The 17,386-nt window shown below is 42.2% G+C and overlaps 1 protein-coding gene across 1 annotated transcript in view; it reads left to right on the forward strand.

Annotated features, from left to right (window-relative positions):
* IPO11 (importin 11) overlaps positions 1 to 17,386 on the forward strand; it is a 565,426-nt gene that overhangs the window by 99,047 nt on the left and 448,993 nt on the right. Inside the window, exons 9-10 of the mRNA XM_040421326.1 lie at positions 2,387 to 2,457; positions 9,185 to 9,377. Coding sequence (XP_040277260.1) covers positions 2,387 to 2,457; positions 9,185 to 9,377 — 264 coding nt within the window. The remainder of the gene's footprint in view (positions 1 to 2,386; positions 2,458 to 9,184; positions 9,378 to 17,386) is intronic.

The raw sequence follows: 17,386 nt of genomic DNA on the forward strand, positions 1-17,386 counted from the left end.
GCCAGGACCTTCTTTGGATAAACCGAAGCTTATGTGCTTTGTGAGTAGCGCAGGAATGGAGGTGGACGGCTAGGGAGCTTCCGGCCATCTCCTTTACAAGGCTGAAAGAAAGAACTGCACAATCTCTTCCACTGCTATGGAACTACTGAGACAAACAGAGTCCACTAGAGGGTCACAAGGTATAATCAACACAGCTTTAACCTAGAAACCATGCATTAGAAAAAAAAAATAGAAAAAATTATAATTTAAAGACAAAATGTATTCTATGGCGTTCTCTAACTTTGGTGATGCAAAGAATTGTTTTCCAAGGGTTTTTAGTTTTTTAAGTAGTAAAACAAAATAGAAACTATATAAATTGTGTGATGCTGACCTGCAGAAAAAGGGATGTCATGTTATTTTTAGTGCACAGTGAACACCATAAAAAACGAAATCCAAAAAACAATGGCAGAATTGCAGGATTTTTCTCATTTGTCCCAAAAAATATTTCCAGTGCCCCTGGCACCTCCACTTCCGGGTGGGCTGACATGCCAGCAGCTACCCACTGACACCAATGACTCTGTATAACATATACATTTTGGACCACCAATGATTATTAGTAGGCCACAGTGCAGGAACCATTAGACAGGGCTATTAGCCCTATCAATCAATGTAGGGGAGAGCAGTGTAATGAGCACTAGGTGTAGCTTTAGTGGTGCCCAGAGCTCTCCAGCCCACCCCTTGGTGCTCCAACTGACTGATTTGCATAAAGATACAAATCCTCATTTCTCCACAACGCTGCAACCTACAAAGAAAAATAAGGTATTATTTTAATCAGCATGGTTTAATAGGGTTGATCATGCTGACAGAGGCTCTTTAAGAGAGGGGATGTGCTGCCAATAAACAGTGTAATTCTTTGAGGAGAAGTTTGAATGAATGATTGCAAAAACAATCATTTGTTCAAACCCTGCCCAATAATTGCCCTGTGAAAATGAAAGTAAAAATGAGCAATTGTTGTCTTCCTATGTTATCAATCAGTGCTCATTTGAGAACTTCCCTTTCCCATCTAAAAGGAAGCTCATAGTTTCCAGGAAGTGATGGAATACAGCACCGACCCCAGAGGTCAATGACGGGAGGTCTTCATAAAGAGATTTATCTGTGTGTATAGTATTGCTAGTCTGTCTTATCTAGGTATCCAGCAGTACAATAAAGCAGTCAGGAATTTACCCGACCTTTAATGGTAATAAGATGACTCTGCACATTCTGCTCTAGTCTATACTGCAAAGCTGGCAACTGAGCCACATAAAAAGGACAGTATGTAAACTGATTTTTTTTTTAAAGATTTATTTTGTGTCTGTTGTTACATAAAACACGGGCCACCAAAAATGTGAAAATTAAATTAATTAAAAAAATAAATGCCAACATGTTGGCTGATGTGATTGCACATACACCTGCAACAACAAGGTGTTGTAAAATGCAACATGGCTCAGTTTGTCTCATTTTTAGCAAATTTAGTTTTCGACCTTTTTAGGAAATAGTTGCAACAAAAAGAACAATCCACTTTGCCTAGCTTAAATACTTGTGTTGCCTGTAAAATAACAATACTGTAGCATCTTCTCTTAGAACTGTGACTGTGCAGTTCCTCTGTTATTACTTCTGAAAATGTGTCAATAAATTGAAACTGGTTGTTACTGTTCCCTGAGACCGCCCAGTACAGGGTGACAGTGTCAAACTGTGTTGAAATACATCCTATAGACAAAGGTAATAACACGCAGTTGTCAATTTATTCATATATTTCCTGGAGTAATAGGAGAGAAAAGGCACAAAGCAGAGTTCAAAATAATGATACTCTCGAAATTATTTATCTGCCGTTTGTGACTAATTTTAGGGGATGTCATGAGAGCTTTGTGAGTTTTAGACCTCGTCCATATTTCCTTGTCAATGTCATGTCCGTGAAAAAAAGCGGACGTGTTTCATCAGTGAAGGATCCGTGGTTGGTCCGCATGTCTGTTTTTACCAGCCGTGTGTCATCTATAATTTACTGACGTGGCTCAGCTGAAAATTCCTTTTAAAAGAATCTCCAGACGATTTTCACGGCCCTGTAGACTTCACTGGGTGTGCTTGGTCCGCATTACGGATCAAAGTAGTGCATGTCTCCGTGATTTTTTTTTACTGACCCGCGGTCAGTAAAAAAAATACTGAAATGTAAACAGACACATTTAAATCAATGAGTACGTGTCCTGTCCGTGGAAAATGCGGACAGCACACGTCAGTGAAAAACGGAAATGTGGACGAGGCCTTAGTCTGGTGCTGAATCTTGGACTTGTACTATCACATGTCGTCATATACACCGTTATATAGTGCTCAGACAAGAACAGTATTTTTTATAATTTGCCATATTATTTTCTAGGCCGAGGTGTCCGAGCCGAGCATCCGTGCCGGGAGAGACTGGAGAAGGTTGTCATATTATTCACTAAAGTGGTAAGACGTCAGAGGAGCTTTGATCTTCACGTCGATGGTGTTTCTTAATCTGTATCCAAGTCATGATTGATCAGTGTCTGTTTAAACTGCGGTGGCTTGTCGCGGTGTTAATTCCTTTTTCCGAACGTCACTTAGTCCACTTTATCTGAAGAGCAGAGTAAAGCCTCTACATCCGGCACCTGCGCTGCCTTTAGAAATATATTTTTATCATTCAATTTGAAATGAAATGGCCCAGGGCGTGAAGAGGTTGGGGGAGGCGCGCACACCGCGAGGGATACCTTTCTCTTTAATGTTTCTCTGTTCATGGCCTATGCTTCATCTCAATTACATTGCAAATTTAATAGGCTGCAGTGTGAAGTGGGAGAGCTGCAATTACTGCAAGCAATTCCCCTTTTCTGTTGTCACATAATTCCCACTTCAGCTCTCCTCCGTCCTCGCTGTTTGCGTGAAGCTTGGTCTCCTATACTTCTATTTGCTATAGTCTTTTCACATAAATGCGGAGAGAACTATATAGGGGTTAATACCCACATTTTTTTTTTTTTTTTTTTTACTCATTTCCAGATCTGCCTTCTATAATACATGCACATATACTACATAACTAGCTTAGAGGGGTTTTCCAGGCTCCTGATATTGATGATGTATCCTCAAGCACCCCAACCTATCGGCTGTTCCCTGGAATTAGCACTGTGAATGGAACAGGAGGCACAGCTCCGTTCAAGGTGTAGTGGCCGTGCTGGGTTACTGCAGCTCGGTTCCCATTCACTTCAGTGGTAGGTGAGCTGCAGTAACTCGACACCGCCACTGCACCTTGAACGGAGCTGTGCCTCCTGTTCCATTCACAGTGCTAGCTCCATTGACCGAGGCTGCAGGGAACAGCTGTTTTTTGTGGGGTGTCGGACCCTCACCGGTTGGATCTTAATGACCTATCCTGAGGATACATCACCAGGAGCCTGAAAAACCTTATTAAGAATATGGCAAATACTACCAAGACTGAATATCTCCTTACATCGTCCTATGGCCTTACAGCTAGAAAATAATTTCTTCGTTTCCCTTGGTGCTGCTGGAATATGCAGTACAATAAGGCTCAGTGCACATGGATTCTGAGCACTACATTTAACTCCTTCCATCTCAGTGCCGTACATGTACGGTGGAAGGAGGGGTTTTAAATATGGAGCATGCTCGCGAGTGCAGCGGGCGTCCCCCTCATGGGTGCAGCAGACGCCATAGCCACCGGGTCTCTGCTGTTTAAAACAACAGAGGCCCGAGGATGATGTCTGTGAATGGCAAGAACGCCGAGCGCAGACGTTTAACTCTTTAGATGCCTAGGTCAAATGTAACCATGGCATCTAAATGCAGAAAAACTGAGTGAGTGCTCTTTCGGGTCAGGAACTGCTCCCCCATGTGGCGATCGGAAGCTGTTCCTTCGCTCTGATGCTCTGAAGAAGCCCAGCGTATCACAGCTGTAGGTCCTATGGAGGCCTGCAGGTGGCAGAGCTCCATAGGATAACTGTAAATGGAGCTTAGATTGTAGTTCTATTGCATGAGGCCTTAATAAAAGTTAACATAAAATATCATACATAATATCTGCTAGGGTCCTCGGGTTTAGTAAACTGGGGCCATATCTAACGCAATGAAATTTAGAACACTAGAGGCACAGAATTAGCTATTTCTGATGTTCTCGCCAAACCCAGGAGAACCTGCTTCTGTCCCCCCCCTGCATTACTGAGAAAGGGGAACTTCAATGCTCACTTGTGGAGCTTTTATACAGCGCAGTGAATGGAAGCCAGTCCCTTTGTAGAATATCCCTGTAGAGATATTCAGAGAGATCTCTTCCATAGAGGGAATCGTCAGCTTTTTGTCGCCCGGTGTGACATCAGCCTTAATTAGAGCAGCTTATCTCTAAACAGCCATTAATGTCAGTTACCGTTGGGGCATGCCGGGCAGACGTAAGAAAGTCTCATTATTAGTGCAGTCCAAAGAGCTGCTGCCATAGTGAGCTCCATTAAGAGAGCGCAGGCGGATGGCTTATTTGTGCTGCGATTTCTGTTCTCTCTTCATAGGAAATCAATGACACTGTAGTGTTACCGCCTATTCAATGATATTTTCCATGTAAAGTTAGATGAAAAGGATATTAACCTTAAAGGGAAAGAGATCTATACTTACCTGGGCTGTCTTCTTTGGATTTCTGGTCCCTACCTGTCAGTTTCCACATGGACGTGGTCATGTGTGACTGGCCTCATCAGTGACGTGTCCCCGAGCGACATTGGCTGCACTGGTAGAGTTGACCCTGTATTACTATGTCAGAAGATGGGAATACCCCCTCAAAGAGGCTGAATACATAGCAATAGGATAAGCTAGCACAGTCTGATTGGGGGGGGGGGGGGGGCCTACCCCTTTAATTTGCTTTGGATAACCGCTTTCCATTTTCCTAATTGGCAGCAATGCCCTCCCTGGTAGAGCCGCACAGATTTGCCTCATGGACGGAAAATCTGCAGACTAATAAAGTAGCATTAAAGCCAATGATATTTCCCGAATCTCATGTCCATGTCCCTGGTGCAGATTTGGAAAAAAAAACGGCAGCATATCATTTTTCTTTTCAGATCTGTCACAGATTTGATGCAGAAAATCCCCACTGACTTCAGTCAGCACCAAATCCACATGAATACGTTTCCATATGGTGTTCTGCATTAAAGGGGTTGTCCGGGATTGGGGACATTGTTGTATGTGTACAATAGTCCCCTAAATATTACATTCATGCCTGTCCTACCTTCAACAGACATTTCTGATGCCCCTTTTGCCATTCACAAAATCTCAGCCGGAAGTGCCGTTCTTCTCAGAGTCAATGACGTACCGGAGCGAAGCCTCTTCTTCCGCTTCGCAAGGAGCTCGATGACGCCACCGTCAGCCAAAGTAATTATTCACTGCGCATGGATGGGCGGTAGCTAGGCGGCAACAAACCGCGCTAAGCCGCGCCCCTCTGGTCCGGTGACGTCACCGGGCAGGGCGCTTTATGATCAGTGAAGGAGGCAGAGTTTAGGGGCGAGGAATATGTGCGGCAGGGGGCGGCATATGAATCAGGGGGGGTGGATGCACGGAGGCGCAGACAGACACCAAAAACCATGCAATGTTGCTCGGCGCTGGGACCCGGAAGGCAGTGCGGCAGGAGGTTACCGCACACATAAACCTAGATGTCAACAATCAGTGGGGGACTTTCGGAGCACTGCTGATGTCGAAAAATACATAAAGACATCTGGGGGGACCTTGAAACAGCTATTAATAGTGAGTAAACTGTTTCGTAAAAAATATTTTGATCCCGGACAACCCCTTTAAAAGTCCTAAAAAAAAATTTAAAATTAAAAAAACCTCCAGAAAACTTCCCTCGTGGCATTTTCCTAGCTCCCTTGTCTGGTCTCATGCAGGTCTCTGTAGAACCCGGCCTCCTGCAGTGACGTCTCGTTCCATGTGGCCACTGCAGTCAGTGGGGTGAACAGCATAGCAGGAGGCCGGGTTGGGACTAGGCAAGGGTACCAGGGAAGGGGAGTAAAAAATCAGCATTTTTTTTTTTATACATTTGTCGCTGCAGATTTCCCTATGAATTCTAGTGGAATGGCTGTGAACCTTTCCTTTTCACTGGGTATAGTCTCAGGCTACATTCACACGACCGTATGAGTGAGTCCACATCCGTTCCGCAATTTTTTTGGGGGGGGTAGGGGGGAGATGGCTTATCTTATTTAACTTGCCCAATCATTCTTTTCTCAAACATCTGCCATTGGAGGAGAGTCAGGACACACATTAGATGGTTGCCATGGCAGGTTCGTCCAATGTGTATGTAGAAGACGTTAATGACATCGGTCTGCCCATTCCATTACAAAGTGTTAAACAGGTTGTCCAGAATTAGAAAAACATGGCTGCTTTCTTCCACAAACGGCACCACCCCGGTCCACAGGTGTTGTGCAGTACTGCAGATCGGCCCCATTCACTTCAGTGGAGCTGAGCGGCAATACCCGACACAACCCATGGACCATTGTGGTGCCGTTTTTGGCAAAAGTTCACCATATGTTTCTAATCATGCATAACCCCTTTAAAATATGACCTTTTTACTTGCAGATTACATTTTCTTTCTAACCCGGTCTGTGGTGGACTCGGCAGTCACTTTCAATGTATCGTCCTCCTGTTCCATTATGAACATTATGGGCCATCATTTTTGCCTGTTTATATTTGGGACAGATTCGGTGAGCGAGCCATAAATCATGCAGTAATGTGTTGTTTGCCCCTTGTTTCCAGAAGATGTAGAAAGGAGCGGACAGAAATGAAATTGCAGCCGGCGTCTCTGTCGTCTGACTATATCCAATAATATTTAATGCATTTTCTTGATGGAATTTATTTCTATTGTAATGTATTGAACTTGAGAAGAATTGCGTTTATATCGCCAGAGTCGACTTCCACTAAATATAAATGATACCGGCAGGTGGCCATTCTCTGCATCCCAGTGGAACACGTGCACACTATATAAATAATGCATAGTAAATATTCATTTATTACTATACGGATGGTCCCTGTGCTATGGCATCTAATTTTCCTGAGATGTCTGTGCTAAGGCATTCCTCCCTCGGTCGTTTGAGAATGTAGAGTTTATGTATGTAATGTGGCAGAGTAGAGAATTGAATGGTGCCCATAGCTGCCATTTACGTTATCAACCAGGACCTAAACTACAATCCCTTTCCTCATGTGTAGGGGCAGTTTAGGGAATTCTGAGTTTAGGTGAGACCTCATTCAGGACCTCCGGGCATCAGCCAAAGCTGAGAACTGCTACGGAAAGCATATTTCTTGATGGTGCAAGTGGTGTGGCCCACGGAGTCTGAATTCTCAGCAGGTCCATGCATTACGGAAACACCTTTTTTTTTAATAGGACCTGTGTTATGCCTCATTTTAGGGACAACTCCTTTAACAAAGCCTGACGTATTGGTCCTGATGCTGCAAGTGGTGTGGTCCTTGGCGTCTGAATTCTCACCTGCTACTCTCCACTTTAGTCCTCATGCACACGACCGTATGTATTTTGCCGGCTGCAAAACTTGGATCCAGAAAATACGGATCCAGTCTGTTTGCCGTCTGCATTATTTGCAGACCCATTGACTTCAATAGATCTGTGGACCAGAATAGGACATGTGCTATAATATATGGAACGGACATAGGTATGTCATCTGTGTGCAGTCCGCGTCCGTAAGTCTGTTCCACAAATTATAGAACATGTACTATTCTGGTCGGCAAAATGCAGTCCACGGATCCATTGAAGTCAGTGGATCTTGAAAAATGATACAGTCGTGTGCATGAGGCCTTTAGGGTACTTTCACACTAGCGTTTTTGTTTTGCGGTATTGAGTTCTGTCACAGGAGCTCAATACCGTAAAAAAAACAGATCAGTTTTATCCTAATGCAATCGGAATGGAGAGCAATCCGTTCAGGATGCATCAGTTCAGTCCCTGTTGCGATTTTTGGATGGAGAAAATACCGCAGCATGCTGCAGTTGGCTCTCCGGCCAAAAATACTGAACACTTGCCGGAATGCCGGATCCGGCATTAATTTACATTGAAGTGTATTAGTGCCGGATCCGGATCCGTCTGACAAATGCCATCAGTTTGCGTCCGGATTGCCGGAATCCTCTGCCACAAGTGTGAAAGTACCCTTAGACTGAGTATATCCTTTTGCTGCTGTTTTTTTTCAGGCAAAAATGCATAGCGAGTTAAAGTAGCATGCATTGGATCCAATTTTAACAAATGATGCTGAGTTTTTCCCCATGGAAATTGACCTGCGGTGTTTATTTATTTTTATTTATTTTAATTTTTTATCTGTAGGATGTTAATTCATGTTGCAGATATGAATCTACAGCAAAATCTGCATGTTAGACTTGCAGTTTTTGGTGTGGATCTGCAGCAAAGAAAATCCCCCCACATATGAACCCTACTTATTATTTATATTTTTGTAAATCATCTATTTGTAGCACCGGGGGGCTGGCCATAGTGCTTGGAGCACCGCTAGAACAACACCCTAGTGCTCTCTATACTCCCCCTCCCTGAGTAACTGAGATAGACATCTTGTCTTGCTCTGTGTTCTTGTGTCTGCGCCGAGGCTCAGAGTTGGCGTCTGCGCAGTGGATCTGGTGATCTCAGAAAGCCAACTCGCCACTTACGCAGTGGATCTTCTGCAGCTCAGGAAGCAGCATCTGATTCACTGCGCAAGCAGAAAGCCTCCTCGCTTGTGTGAGAACACAGGACTAGAGGAAAGGGTGGGTAACTGTGAAGCAGATCAATGTAGAGAGCATTTCCTAGTAAAGCCCTGCCCTGAGTACTTGCAAGAGGAGAACCTGGCAGAATAAAAGTTCCTAGGTAGAGGTACTGCTCTCCCCACCTGCCTAGTACTGTCAGCAGTTTATCAATGTCAAAACGTCTGACAGCTTCCCTTTAAATATCAATACTTTGATAAGTATACTGTAGCTTTCTTACTTTTTTCCACTTCACTGAGGTTTTCCATGGCCCTTATCAATTGTGTAGCTTTTTCTTTTTTGTACTTTTCCACCATCAATCTTTTTTTGTGAACTAATCAGGCATGTTACGTTCTCACTGAGCTCACCGAAAGGTTTTGCCTACTAACATTCTTTCTTATTATTCACCAGGTCTGTAAAGACTAAATTTTAAATTCTCCTTTCTATATTTTCTTCTTTTCTTCCCAAGCTTTTAGATTTTCTGGACCAGCATCCATTTGCATTCATTCCCTTAATCCAGCGAGCGCTGGAGTTTGCAGTCAGCTACGTTTTCACAGAGGCCGGGGATGGAATTGTGTTCGAGCGTTTCATAGTTCAGTGCATGAGTCTCATCAAGATGATTGTAAAGAACGATTCCTTCAAGCCATCTAAAAACTTTGAAGGTAGGCATCTATTTTCTTCATTTCAAGAAATGAACTCGGCTCGTGTAGTTATTTATTTATTTATTTTTGTTGTTTTTTATGCTATTTTACACCTTCTGGTTTACAAAGTTATTTTGCTTTCTTCTTATTTTCTATCAATTATTTTGCTCCAATATAGCAAACAAAAAAGCAATAAAAACTGCAAGTGATCAGGATAATTCAGGGCTGCCCATAGACTTTAACCCCTTCCCGACTGCCCACTGGCTGTATACGTTCTATCTGCACATATATAAACGGAATAATAAAAAATAAATAAAAAAATAAGTAGAAATGCTGTCACCATAATCGCCACGTTCACTCAAACCTACACGTTATATATCAAAACGATCATCAGAAAATAGGGAACCTATTGCAATAATCAATGTTTGTGTAAGTTTTAATATTTAAGAAATGAAAATCTATAATTTAAAAAATAACTTTTTAATAAGAATTAGCGGTTTTCCCCCCTAAAAAAAGGGAAAACAAATCTCAAAAAAAAAAGTTTATAAAAATTCCTATGTGTCAAGTAAAAAACATCACAAACCATTATTTTGGTAGTCAAACAAATGAAGAAGTTAGGGTCACTAAACCACCACATGCACAGAATCACTAAAAATTGCCTGGACATTCAGGCCTTTTTTAGGGCCGGTCATGAAATGGTTAATTATCCTGGTGGTCCCCACTTATATCTTCAAAGACATTTCTGAACAAGAGATGGCAGCTGCTTGATAGTTTGTATACTTAGCGGTCAGTCATCGCTGTGTATACAGATCAGGAAGTGGTCATGCCCCTTCCTGCTCCAGTCCTACCGATCGCGTGATCGCTCAGTAACAAAAGAATCAACAATGAAAAAAAAATAATCTTAAAATGCCCCACAATCGTCTTGTATGAACTTATGTGGGACATAATGTGTAATATATAGAAATTAAGACAAAATAAAACGCCACTAGCCCACTGTGAAACTTCGATATCCCTCCTGGTGACCATAAGCTCTATACATTCACTATATCAAAATGACTATAAATAGTAAGGGGACTCAATTTAAAAATGTATTTTAGCAGCTCTTTGTACAATTTTGAATTTTTTTCTGGATATAAAAAATTAAATAAAACGAAAATTGCATAAAAATAAAGCCTCATATATCCCGAAACAAAAAAAAAATGGCTTTTTAAAGCCACACATAAAAAATAAATAAAAAAATATCTGGTCATTAAAGAGGTTGTCCAGGCTCTTTAGGATAGGTTATCAATATTAGATCGGCGAGGGTCTGACACCCGTCACCCCCGCAGATCAGCTGCATGAGGAGACGGCGCGCGCAGTGTGCATGTGCCATCTCGCTTCTCTATTCCTGTCCGCTACTGCTGTCTATGGAGAAGAAGATAGATGGGATACGGCACATGCACACTGCGCGCTCCGTCTCCTCATGCAGCTGATTGGTGGAGGTGCCGGGTGTCAGACCCCCACCGATCTGATATTGATGACGTATCCTGAGGATAGGTCACAAATAGGGCTGAAACGATTACTCGACTGAATCGAGTAATTTGACACAAAAAATCCCCTGCAAATTGTTTGCATTGAGGATTCGTTTTTGTCATGTGACCAAGGAGCGGGAGTGAAGCGCTTGCTATTACTCACCGCTCCGTGGTCACCCGCCAGCCTGCACCGCGCTGCACTTTCCTTCTGACACATCGTCAGGACATAGTGCATGTAAGCATTTATTTAGTGAGTTCACCATCACCACCTCCTCAGGCAGAGAGTTCCAGAGTCTCACTGCTCTTACCGTAAAGAATCCTCTTCTATGTTTATGTACAAACCTTCTTTCCTCTAGACGCGGAGGATGTCCCCTCCTCACGGTCACAGCCCTGGGGATAAATAGATGATGGGAGAGATCTCTGTACTGACCCCTGATATATTTATACAGTTATTAGATCTCCCCCTCAGTCGTCTTTTTTCTAAGTGAATAACCCTCATTTTGATAATCTTTCAGGGTATTGTAGTCCCCCCATTCCAGTTATTACTTTAGTTGCCCTCCTCTGAGCCCTCTCCAGCTCTGCTATGTCTGCCTTGTTCACAGGAGCCCAGAACTGTACACAGTACTCCATGTGTGGTCTGACTAGTGATTTGTAAAGTGGTAGGACTATGTTCTCATCACCGACATCTATGCCCCTTTTGATGCAACCCATTATCTTATTGGCCTTGGCAGCAGCTGCCTGACACTGGTTTCTACAGCTTATTTTGCTGTTCACTAAAATTCCTAGGTGCTTTTCCATGTCAGTGTTACCCAGTGTTTTACCATTTAGTATGTACTGGTGACTTGCATTATTCCTTCCCATGTGCATAACTTTACATTTGTCAGTGTTAAACCTCATCTGCCACTTATCTGCCCAAGCCTCCAATCTATCCAGATCCCTCTGTAGTAGTATACTGTCCTCTTCTGTGTTAATTACTTTACACAGTTTAGTGTCATCTGCAAAAATTGATATTTTACCGTGCAAGCCTTCTATAAGATCATTAATAAATATATTGAAGAGAATAGGGCCCAATACTGACCCCTGAGGTGCTTCACTAGTGACAGTGACCCCATCTGAGTGTATACCGTTAATAACCACCCTCTGTTTTCTATCTCTCAGCCAATTACTGCTGACATTTTCTCCCAGTCCAAGCATTCTCATTTTATATACTAACCTTTTATGCGGTACAGTGTCAAATGCTTTGGAGAAGTCCAGATATACGACATCCATTGATTCGCCGTGGTCAAGTCTAGAACTTACCTCCCATAGAAACTGAATAAATTACCGATCCATCATGAAGCCATGCTGATAAGGCGTTATTTGCTTATTTTCATTGAGATCCTCCAAGATAGCATCTCTTAGAAAACCTTCAAACAGTTTACCCACAACAGATTAAACTTACCGGCCTATAGTTTCCGGGCTCTGTTTTTGGACCCTTTTTGAATATGCTATGCTCCAATCCTGTGGAACACTCCCTGTCAGTATAGAGTCCTTAAATATCAGAAATAAGGGTCTGGCTATGACATTACTTAATTCTCTTAGGATACGGGGGTGTATGCCATCTGGTCCTGGCGATTTGTCTATTGTAATCTTTTTAAGACGCCGCTGTACTTCTTCCTGGGTCAGACAGGGCACTTATAATGGGGAATTTACTTTTACATTTTACATTCCATCTGACAATTTATTTTCCTCAGTGAATACAGTGGAGAAAAAAATATTTAATAGCTTTGCTTTCTCCTCATCGCTGTCTGAAACTCCCCCCTCATTACTCTGTAAAGGGCCGGCACCTTCAGATTTATACTTTTTACCATTTATATAAATGAAGAACATTTTAGGTTTAGTTTTATTCTCTTTGGCAATTAATCACTCGGTCTCTAGTTTGGCAGCTTTTATTAGTTTTTTACATATTCTATTTTTTTCCTTTTTTTTTGTGTTTCCTTGCTACCCTCCTGTTTTAGTGATTTAAATGCTTTCTTTTTGTCATTTATTGCTTTCTTTACAGTTCTATTTATCCACATTGTTTTCTTTTTCCTTAACCCTTTCATGACCAAGGGTCATTGATGCCCCAGTGTCCAGGTCAAAATTTACAAATCTGACATGCGTCACTTTATGTTGTAATAGCTTTGGAACACTTTTATTTATCCAAGCCATTCTGAGATTGTTTTCTCATGACATATTGTACTTCATGATAGTCAAAAATTTGAGTCAATATATTTCACCTTTATTTATGAAAAAATCCCAAATTTACCAATTTTTTTTTAAAATTCACAATTTTCTAAATTTACATTTCTCTGCTTCTAAAACAGAAAGTCATAACTAATAAAATATTTATTACTTAACATTTCCCATATGTCTACTTTATGTTGGCATCATTTTGGAAATGTCATTTTATTTTTTTAGGGCGTTGGAAGACTTAGAAGTTTAGAAGCAGTTCTTAAAATTTTAAAGAAAATTTCCAAAACCCACTTTTTAAGGACCAGTTCAGGTCTAAAGTCACTTTGTGGGGGCTTACAAAGTGGAAACCCCCCATAAATGACCCCATTGTAGAAACTACAGCCCTCAAGTAACTCAAAACTGATTTTACAAACTTTGTTAACCCTTTAGGTGTTCCACAAGAATTAAAGGAATATGGAGATGACATTTCAAAATTTCACTTTCTTGGCAGATTTTCCATTTTATAAAAAAAATTTCTTTAACACATTGAGGGTTAATAGCCAAACAAAACTCAATATTTATTACCCTGATTCTGCGGTTTACAGAAACACCCCACATGTGGTCGTAAACTGATGTAAGGGCACACGGCAGGGCACAGAAGGAAAGGAACGCCGTATGGTTTTTGGAAGGCAGATTTTGCTGGACTGGTTTTAGATGCCTTGTCCCATTTAAAGCCCCCCTGATGCACCCTTACAGTAGAAACTTTCAAAAAGTGACCCTATTTTGGAAACTAGGGGATAAGGTGCCAGTTTTATTGGTACTATTTTGGGGTACATATAATTTTTAATTGCTCTATATTAAGTTTTTTGTGAGGCAAGGTAACCGAAAAATGGCACAGTTTATTTTTTATTTTTTTTACAAGATTCATCTGACAGGGTAGATCATGTGCTATTTTTATAGAGCAAGTTGTTACAGACACAATGATATCAAATATGTCTACTTTCTTTGTTGGTTTGTTTCAGTTTTACATAATGAAGCATTTTTGAAAAAGAAATGATGTTTTTGTGTGTCCATTTTCTGAAAGCCATATGTTTTTTATTTTTGTGCCGATCGTCTTGTGCAGGGGCTCGTTTTTTGCAGAAAGAGTTGAGGTTTTTATTGGTACCATGTTTGGGTACATAGGATTTTTTGATCATTCATTATTACACTTTATGGGGCAAGGTGACCAAAAAATTGGCTGTTTTGGAACAGTTTTTATTTATTTATATTTACAGCGTTTATCTGAGGGGTTGGGTCATGTGACAGTTTTATAGAGCAGATCGTTACGGACGTGGCAATACCTAATATGTATACTTTTTTTTATTTATTTAAGTTTTACACAATAATAGCATTTCTGAAACCAAAAAAATGATATTTTAGTGTCTCCATTGTCTGAGAGCCATAGCTTTTTTATTTTTTTGGCGATTGTCTTAACTAGGGTATCATTTTTTGCGGGATGAGGTGACTGTTGGTATTATTTTGGGGGTCATAAGCCTTTTTAATCGCTTGCTGTTGCACTTTTTGTGATGTAATGTGACAAAAATGGCTTTTTTTTACACAGTTTTTATTCTATTTTTTTTATGGTGTTTATCGGACGGGGTCTATCATGTGATATATTTATAGAGACGGTGATACCTAATATGTGTATTTTTATTTTTTATAGGAAAAGGCAATTTTTATTTATTTATTTATTTATTTATTTATTTTTACTTTTATTATTTTCACTTTTTTTTTTTATCAAGTCCCTCTTGGATCTTGAAGATCCAGTGGGGCTGATGGCTGTACTATACTTTGCAATGTTCTTGCATTGCAAAGTATAATACAATCAGATGCCCTGTAGGTGGCAACAGCGGACGGTTTTGGAAAACGTCCGGTTGCCATGGCAGCAGCCCCGATGGTGGAGAGAGGGAGCCCCCTCCCTCTATTAACCTCATGGATGCCGCTGCCGCGGCATCTATGGGGTTACAGCAGAGTGTCAGCATAGAGCTGACACTCTCTGCTGATGGCGGCGACGGCTCAGGAATGGAGCCGCCATCACACACAGAAGGGGGATCGGGGTCAGCGCTGGAAAGGAGGGGGGGGGGGGTCAGGGGTGATTCGGCCGCCAGCATTGAGGGAGGCTGGGGCAGGACTAATGTATGGGGCGGGGAGGGTGCGAACCGCATCAGGACAGGAGGCAGGAGATGAGCGCAGGAGGCAGTAGAGGGGCACAGATCGGGGGGGCACAGAGGGGCACCAAGGGCTTGGAGGGGCACAGATCGGGGGGGGCACAGAGGGGCACCAAGGGATTGGAGGGGCACAGATCGGGGGGCATGAGGAACACTATCTGCTTTCAGGCTCTGATCTGCAGAGCGAAGATCAGAGCCTGAAACCGGCATTTTTTCACTGCCGCGATCCGATTGGTTAGTCTGCACAGACTAACCAATCGGATCGATTGTCGGCAAGGGGCCACACTGATTGGTCCCTTGCCGGCATTACTGCACTGTATGCTGTCCGTGACAGCAGCAGGGCAGGGGCAGAAGCTTTAATCCAAGCGTTTTGCAGCGCTTGGATTAAAGAACTGTCTTGACGTTTATAGACGTGATAGCTGCACGGGGCATGTGCAGCTATCACGTATATATTCAGATTGCGGTCGGGAAGGGGTTAACCTTTTATTCCGATAAGGTATGTACCTCTCACAATTAGATTTTAAAAATATCCAATTTTTGTGGCTGCATTTTTATGTTTGAGGACTTTGTCCCAGTTATTTAGGCCTAGTTATTTAGTTGGCTAAATGTAACTTTTTTGAAGCTTATTATTTTTGTTCCTCCCTGTAGAAACGCTCTTTTGAATGATAATGGAAGGTTATTACTTTATGGTCACTATTTCCCAGGTGTCCCCCAACCTGCACGTCTGTTGTTCTGTCAGGCCTATTGGTTAATACTAAGTCCAGTATGGCCGTCCCTCTAGTCGGGTCCTAAACCAGTTGGGAGAGGTAATTGTCTTTGGTTATTGCCAAGAACCTGTTTCCCTTATGAGATATACAAGTTTCAGTTTCCCAGTCTATATCTGGGTAGTTGAAGTCCCCCATAATAACCACCTCATTATGATTTGCCGCCTGGTCTATCTCGTTTAGTAGTAGATTTTCTGTGGACTCTGGTATATTAGGTGGTTTATAGTAAACTCCTATAAGTAATTTATTGTTGTTTTTAGCTCCATGTATCTCTACCCACAGTGACTCCACATGTTCATGTCCCTCACTTATATCTTCACGGAGTGTGGGCTTTAGACAGGACTTTACATAAAGGCAGACCCCTCCCCCTCTCCGGTTTTGACGATCCTTTCTAAACAGACTGTAACCTTGTACATTAACCGCCCAGTCATAGCTATCATCCAGCCATGTCTCAGTTATTCCCACTATGTCATAGTCCTCCTCACACATCACTAATTCCAGCTCCCCAGTTTTATTAGTCAGGCTTCTGGCATTAGTATACATACATTTAAGAGGTTTATGTATATTTTTTACCCTACACCTTTCCTTCTGAACTGTTCTAGTCCCTCCTTCCATTCCTCCCCCAGTCCCACTACCTTGCCCCCGGTCTCTATCTGCACTATCTTCTCCTCCTATAGTGTAATTTCCCTCCCCCAGTCCCTAGTTTAAACACTCCTCCAACCTTCTAGCCATCTTCTCCCCGAGCACAGCTGCCCCTTCCCCATTGAGGTGCAGCCCGTCCCTACGATAGAGCCTGTAGCCAACAGAGAAGTCGGCCCAGTTCTCCAGGAACCCAAACCCCTCCTTCCTACACCAGTTCTTGAGCCACTTGTTAATCTCCCTTATCTCCCGCTGCCTTTCTTGTGTGGCTCGTGGTAAAGGCAGTATTTCGGAATACACTACCTTTGAGGTCCTTGCCCTAAGCTTGTGACCTAAATCCCTAAAATAATTTTTAAGGAAGCTCGTTGGATTAATCGATAGAATACTCGATTGCAAAAATAGTCGATAGCTGCAGCCCTACCCCAATAAAACCCAGACATCCCCTTTAAGGGGGCGTAATTGGCCCAGTCGTGAACTGTGAAGTTTTCTGTCTAAAAACCTTATGGAGACCTTTAGGTCTTCCATGGTTACAGACCACAAACAAATCCCATGTAGTGGTGTAAGCCTGCAGTTCTCTGTTACTCTCTCCTAGCAGCTTTCTTCTGTCTGGGGGCCGAGACAGTAGAGTGATACATGACTGTAGGGTCAGACTACAAACCGGATTTGATTGTAGACATGTAGGAACACTTAAAAATAATTAATAATAATTTGTTGCG

The sequence above is a fragment of the Bufo bufo genome, chromosome 2 (assembly GCF_905171765.1).
Source record: "Bufo bufo chromosome 2, aBufBuf1.1, whole genome shotgun sequence".
Taxonomy (NCBI): Eukaryota; Metazoa; Chordata; class Amphibia; order Anura; family Bufonidae; genus Bufo; species Bufo bufo.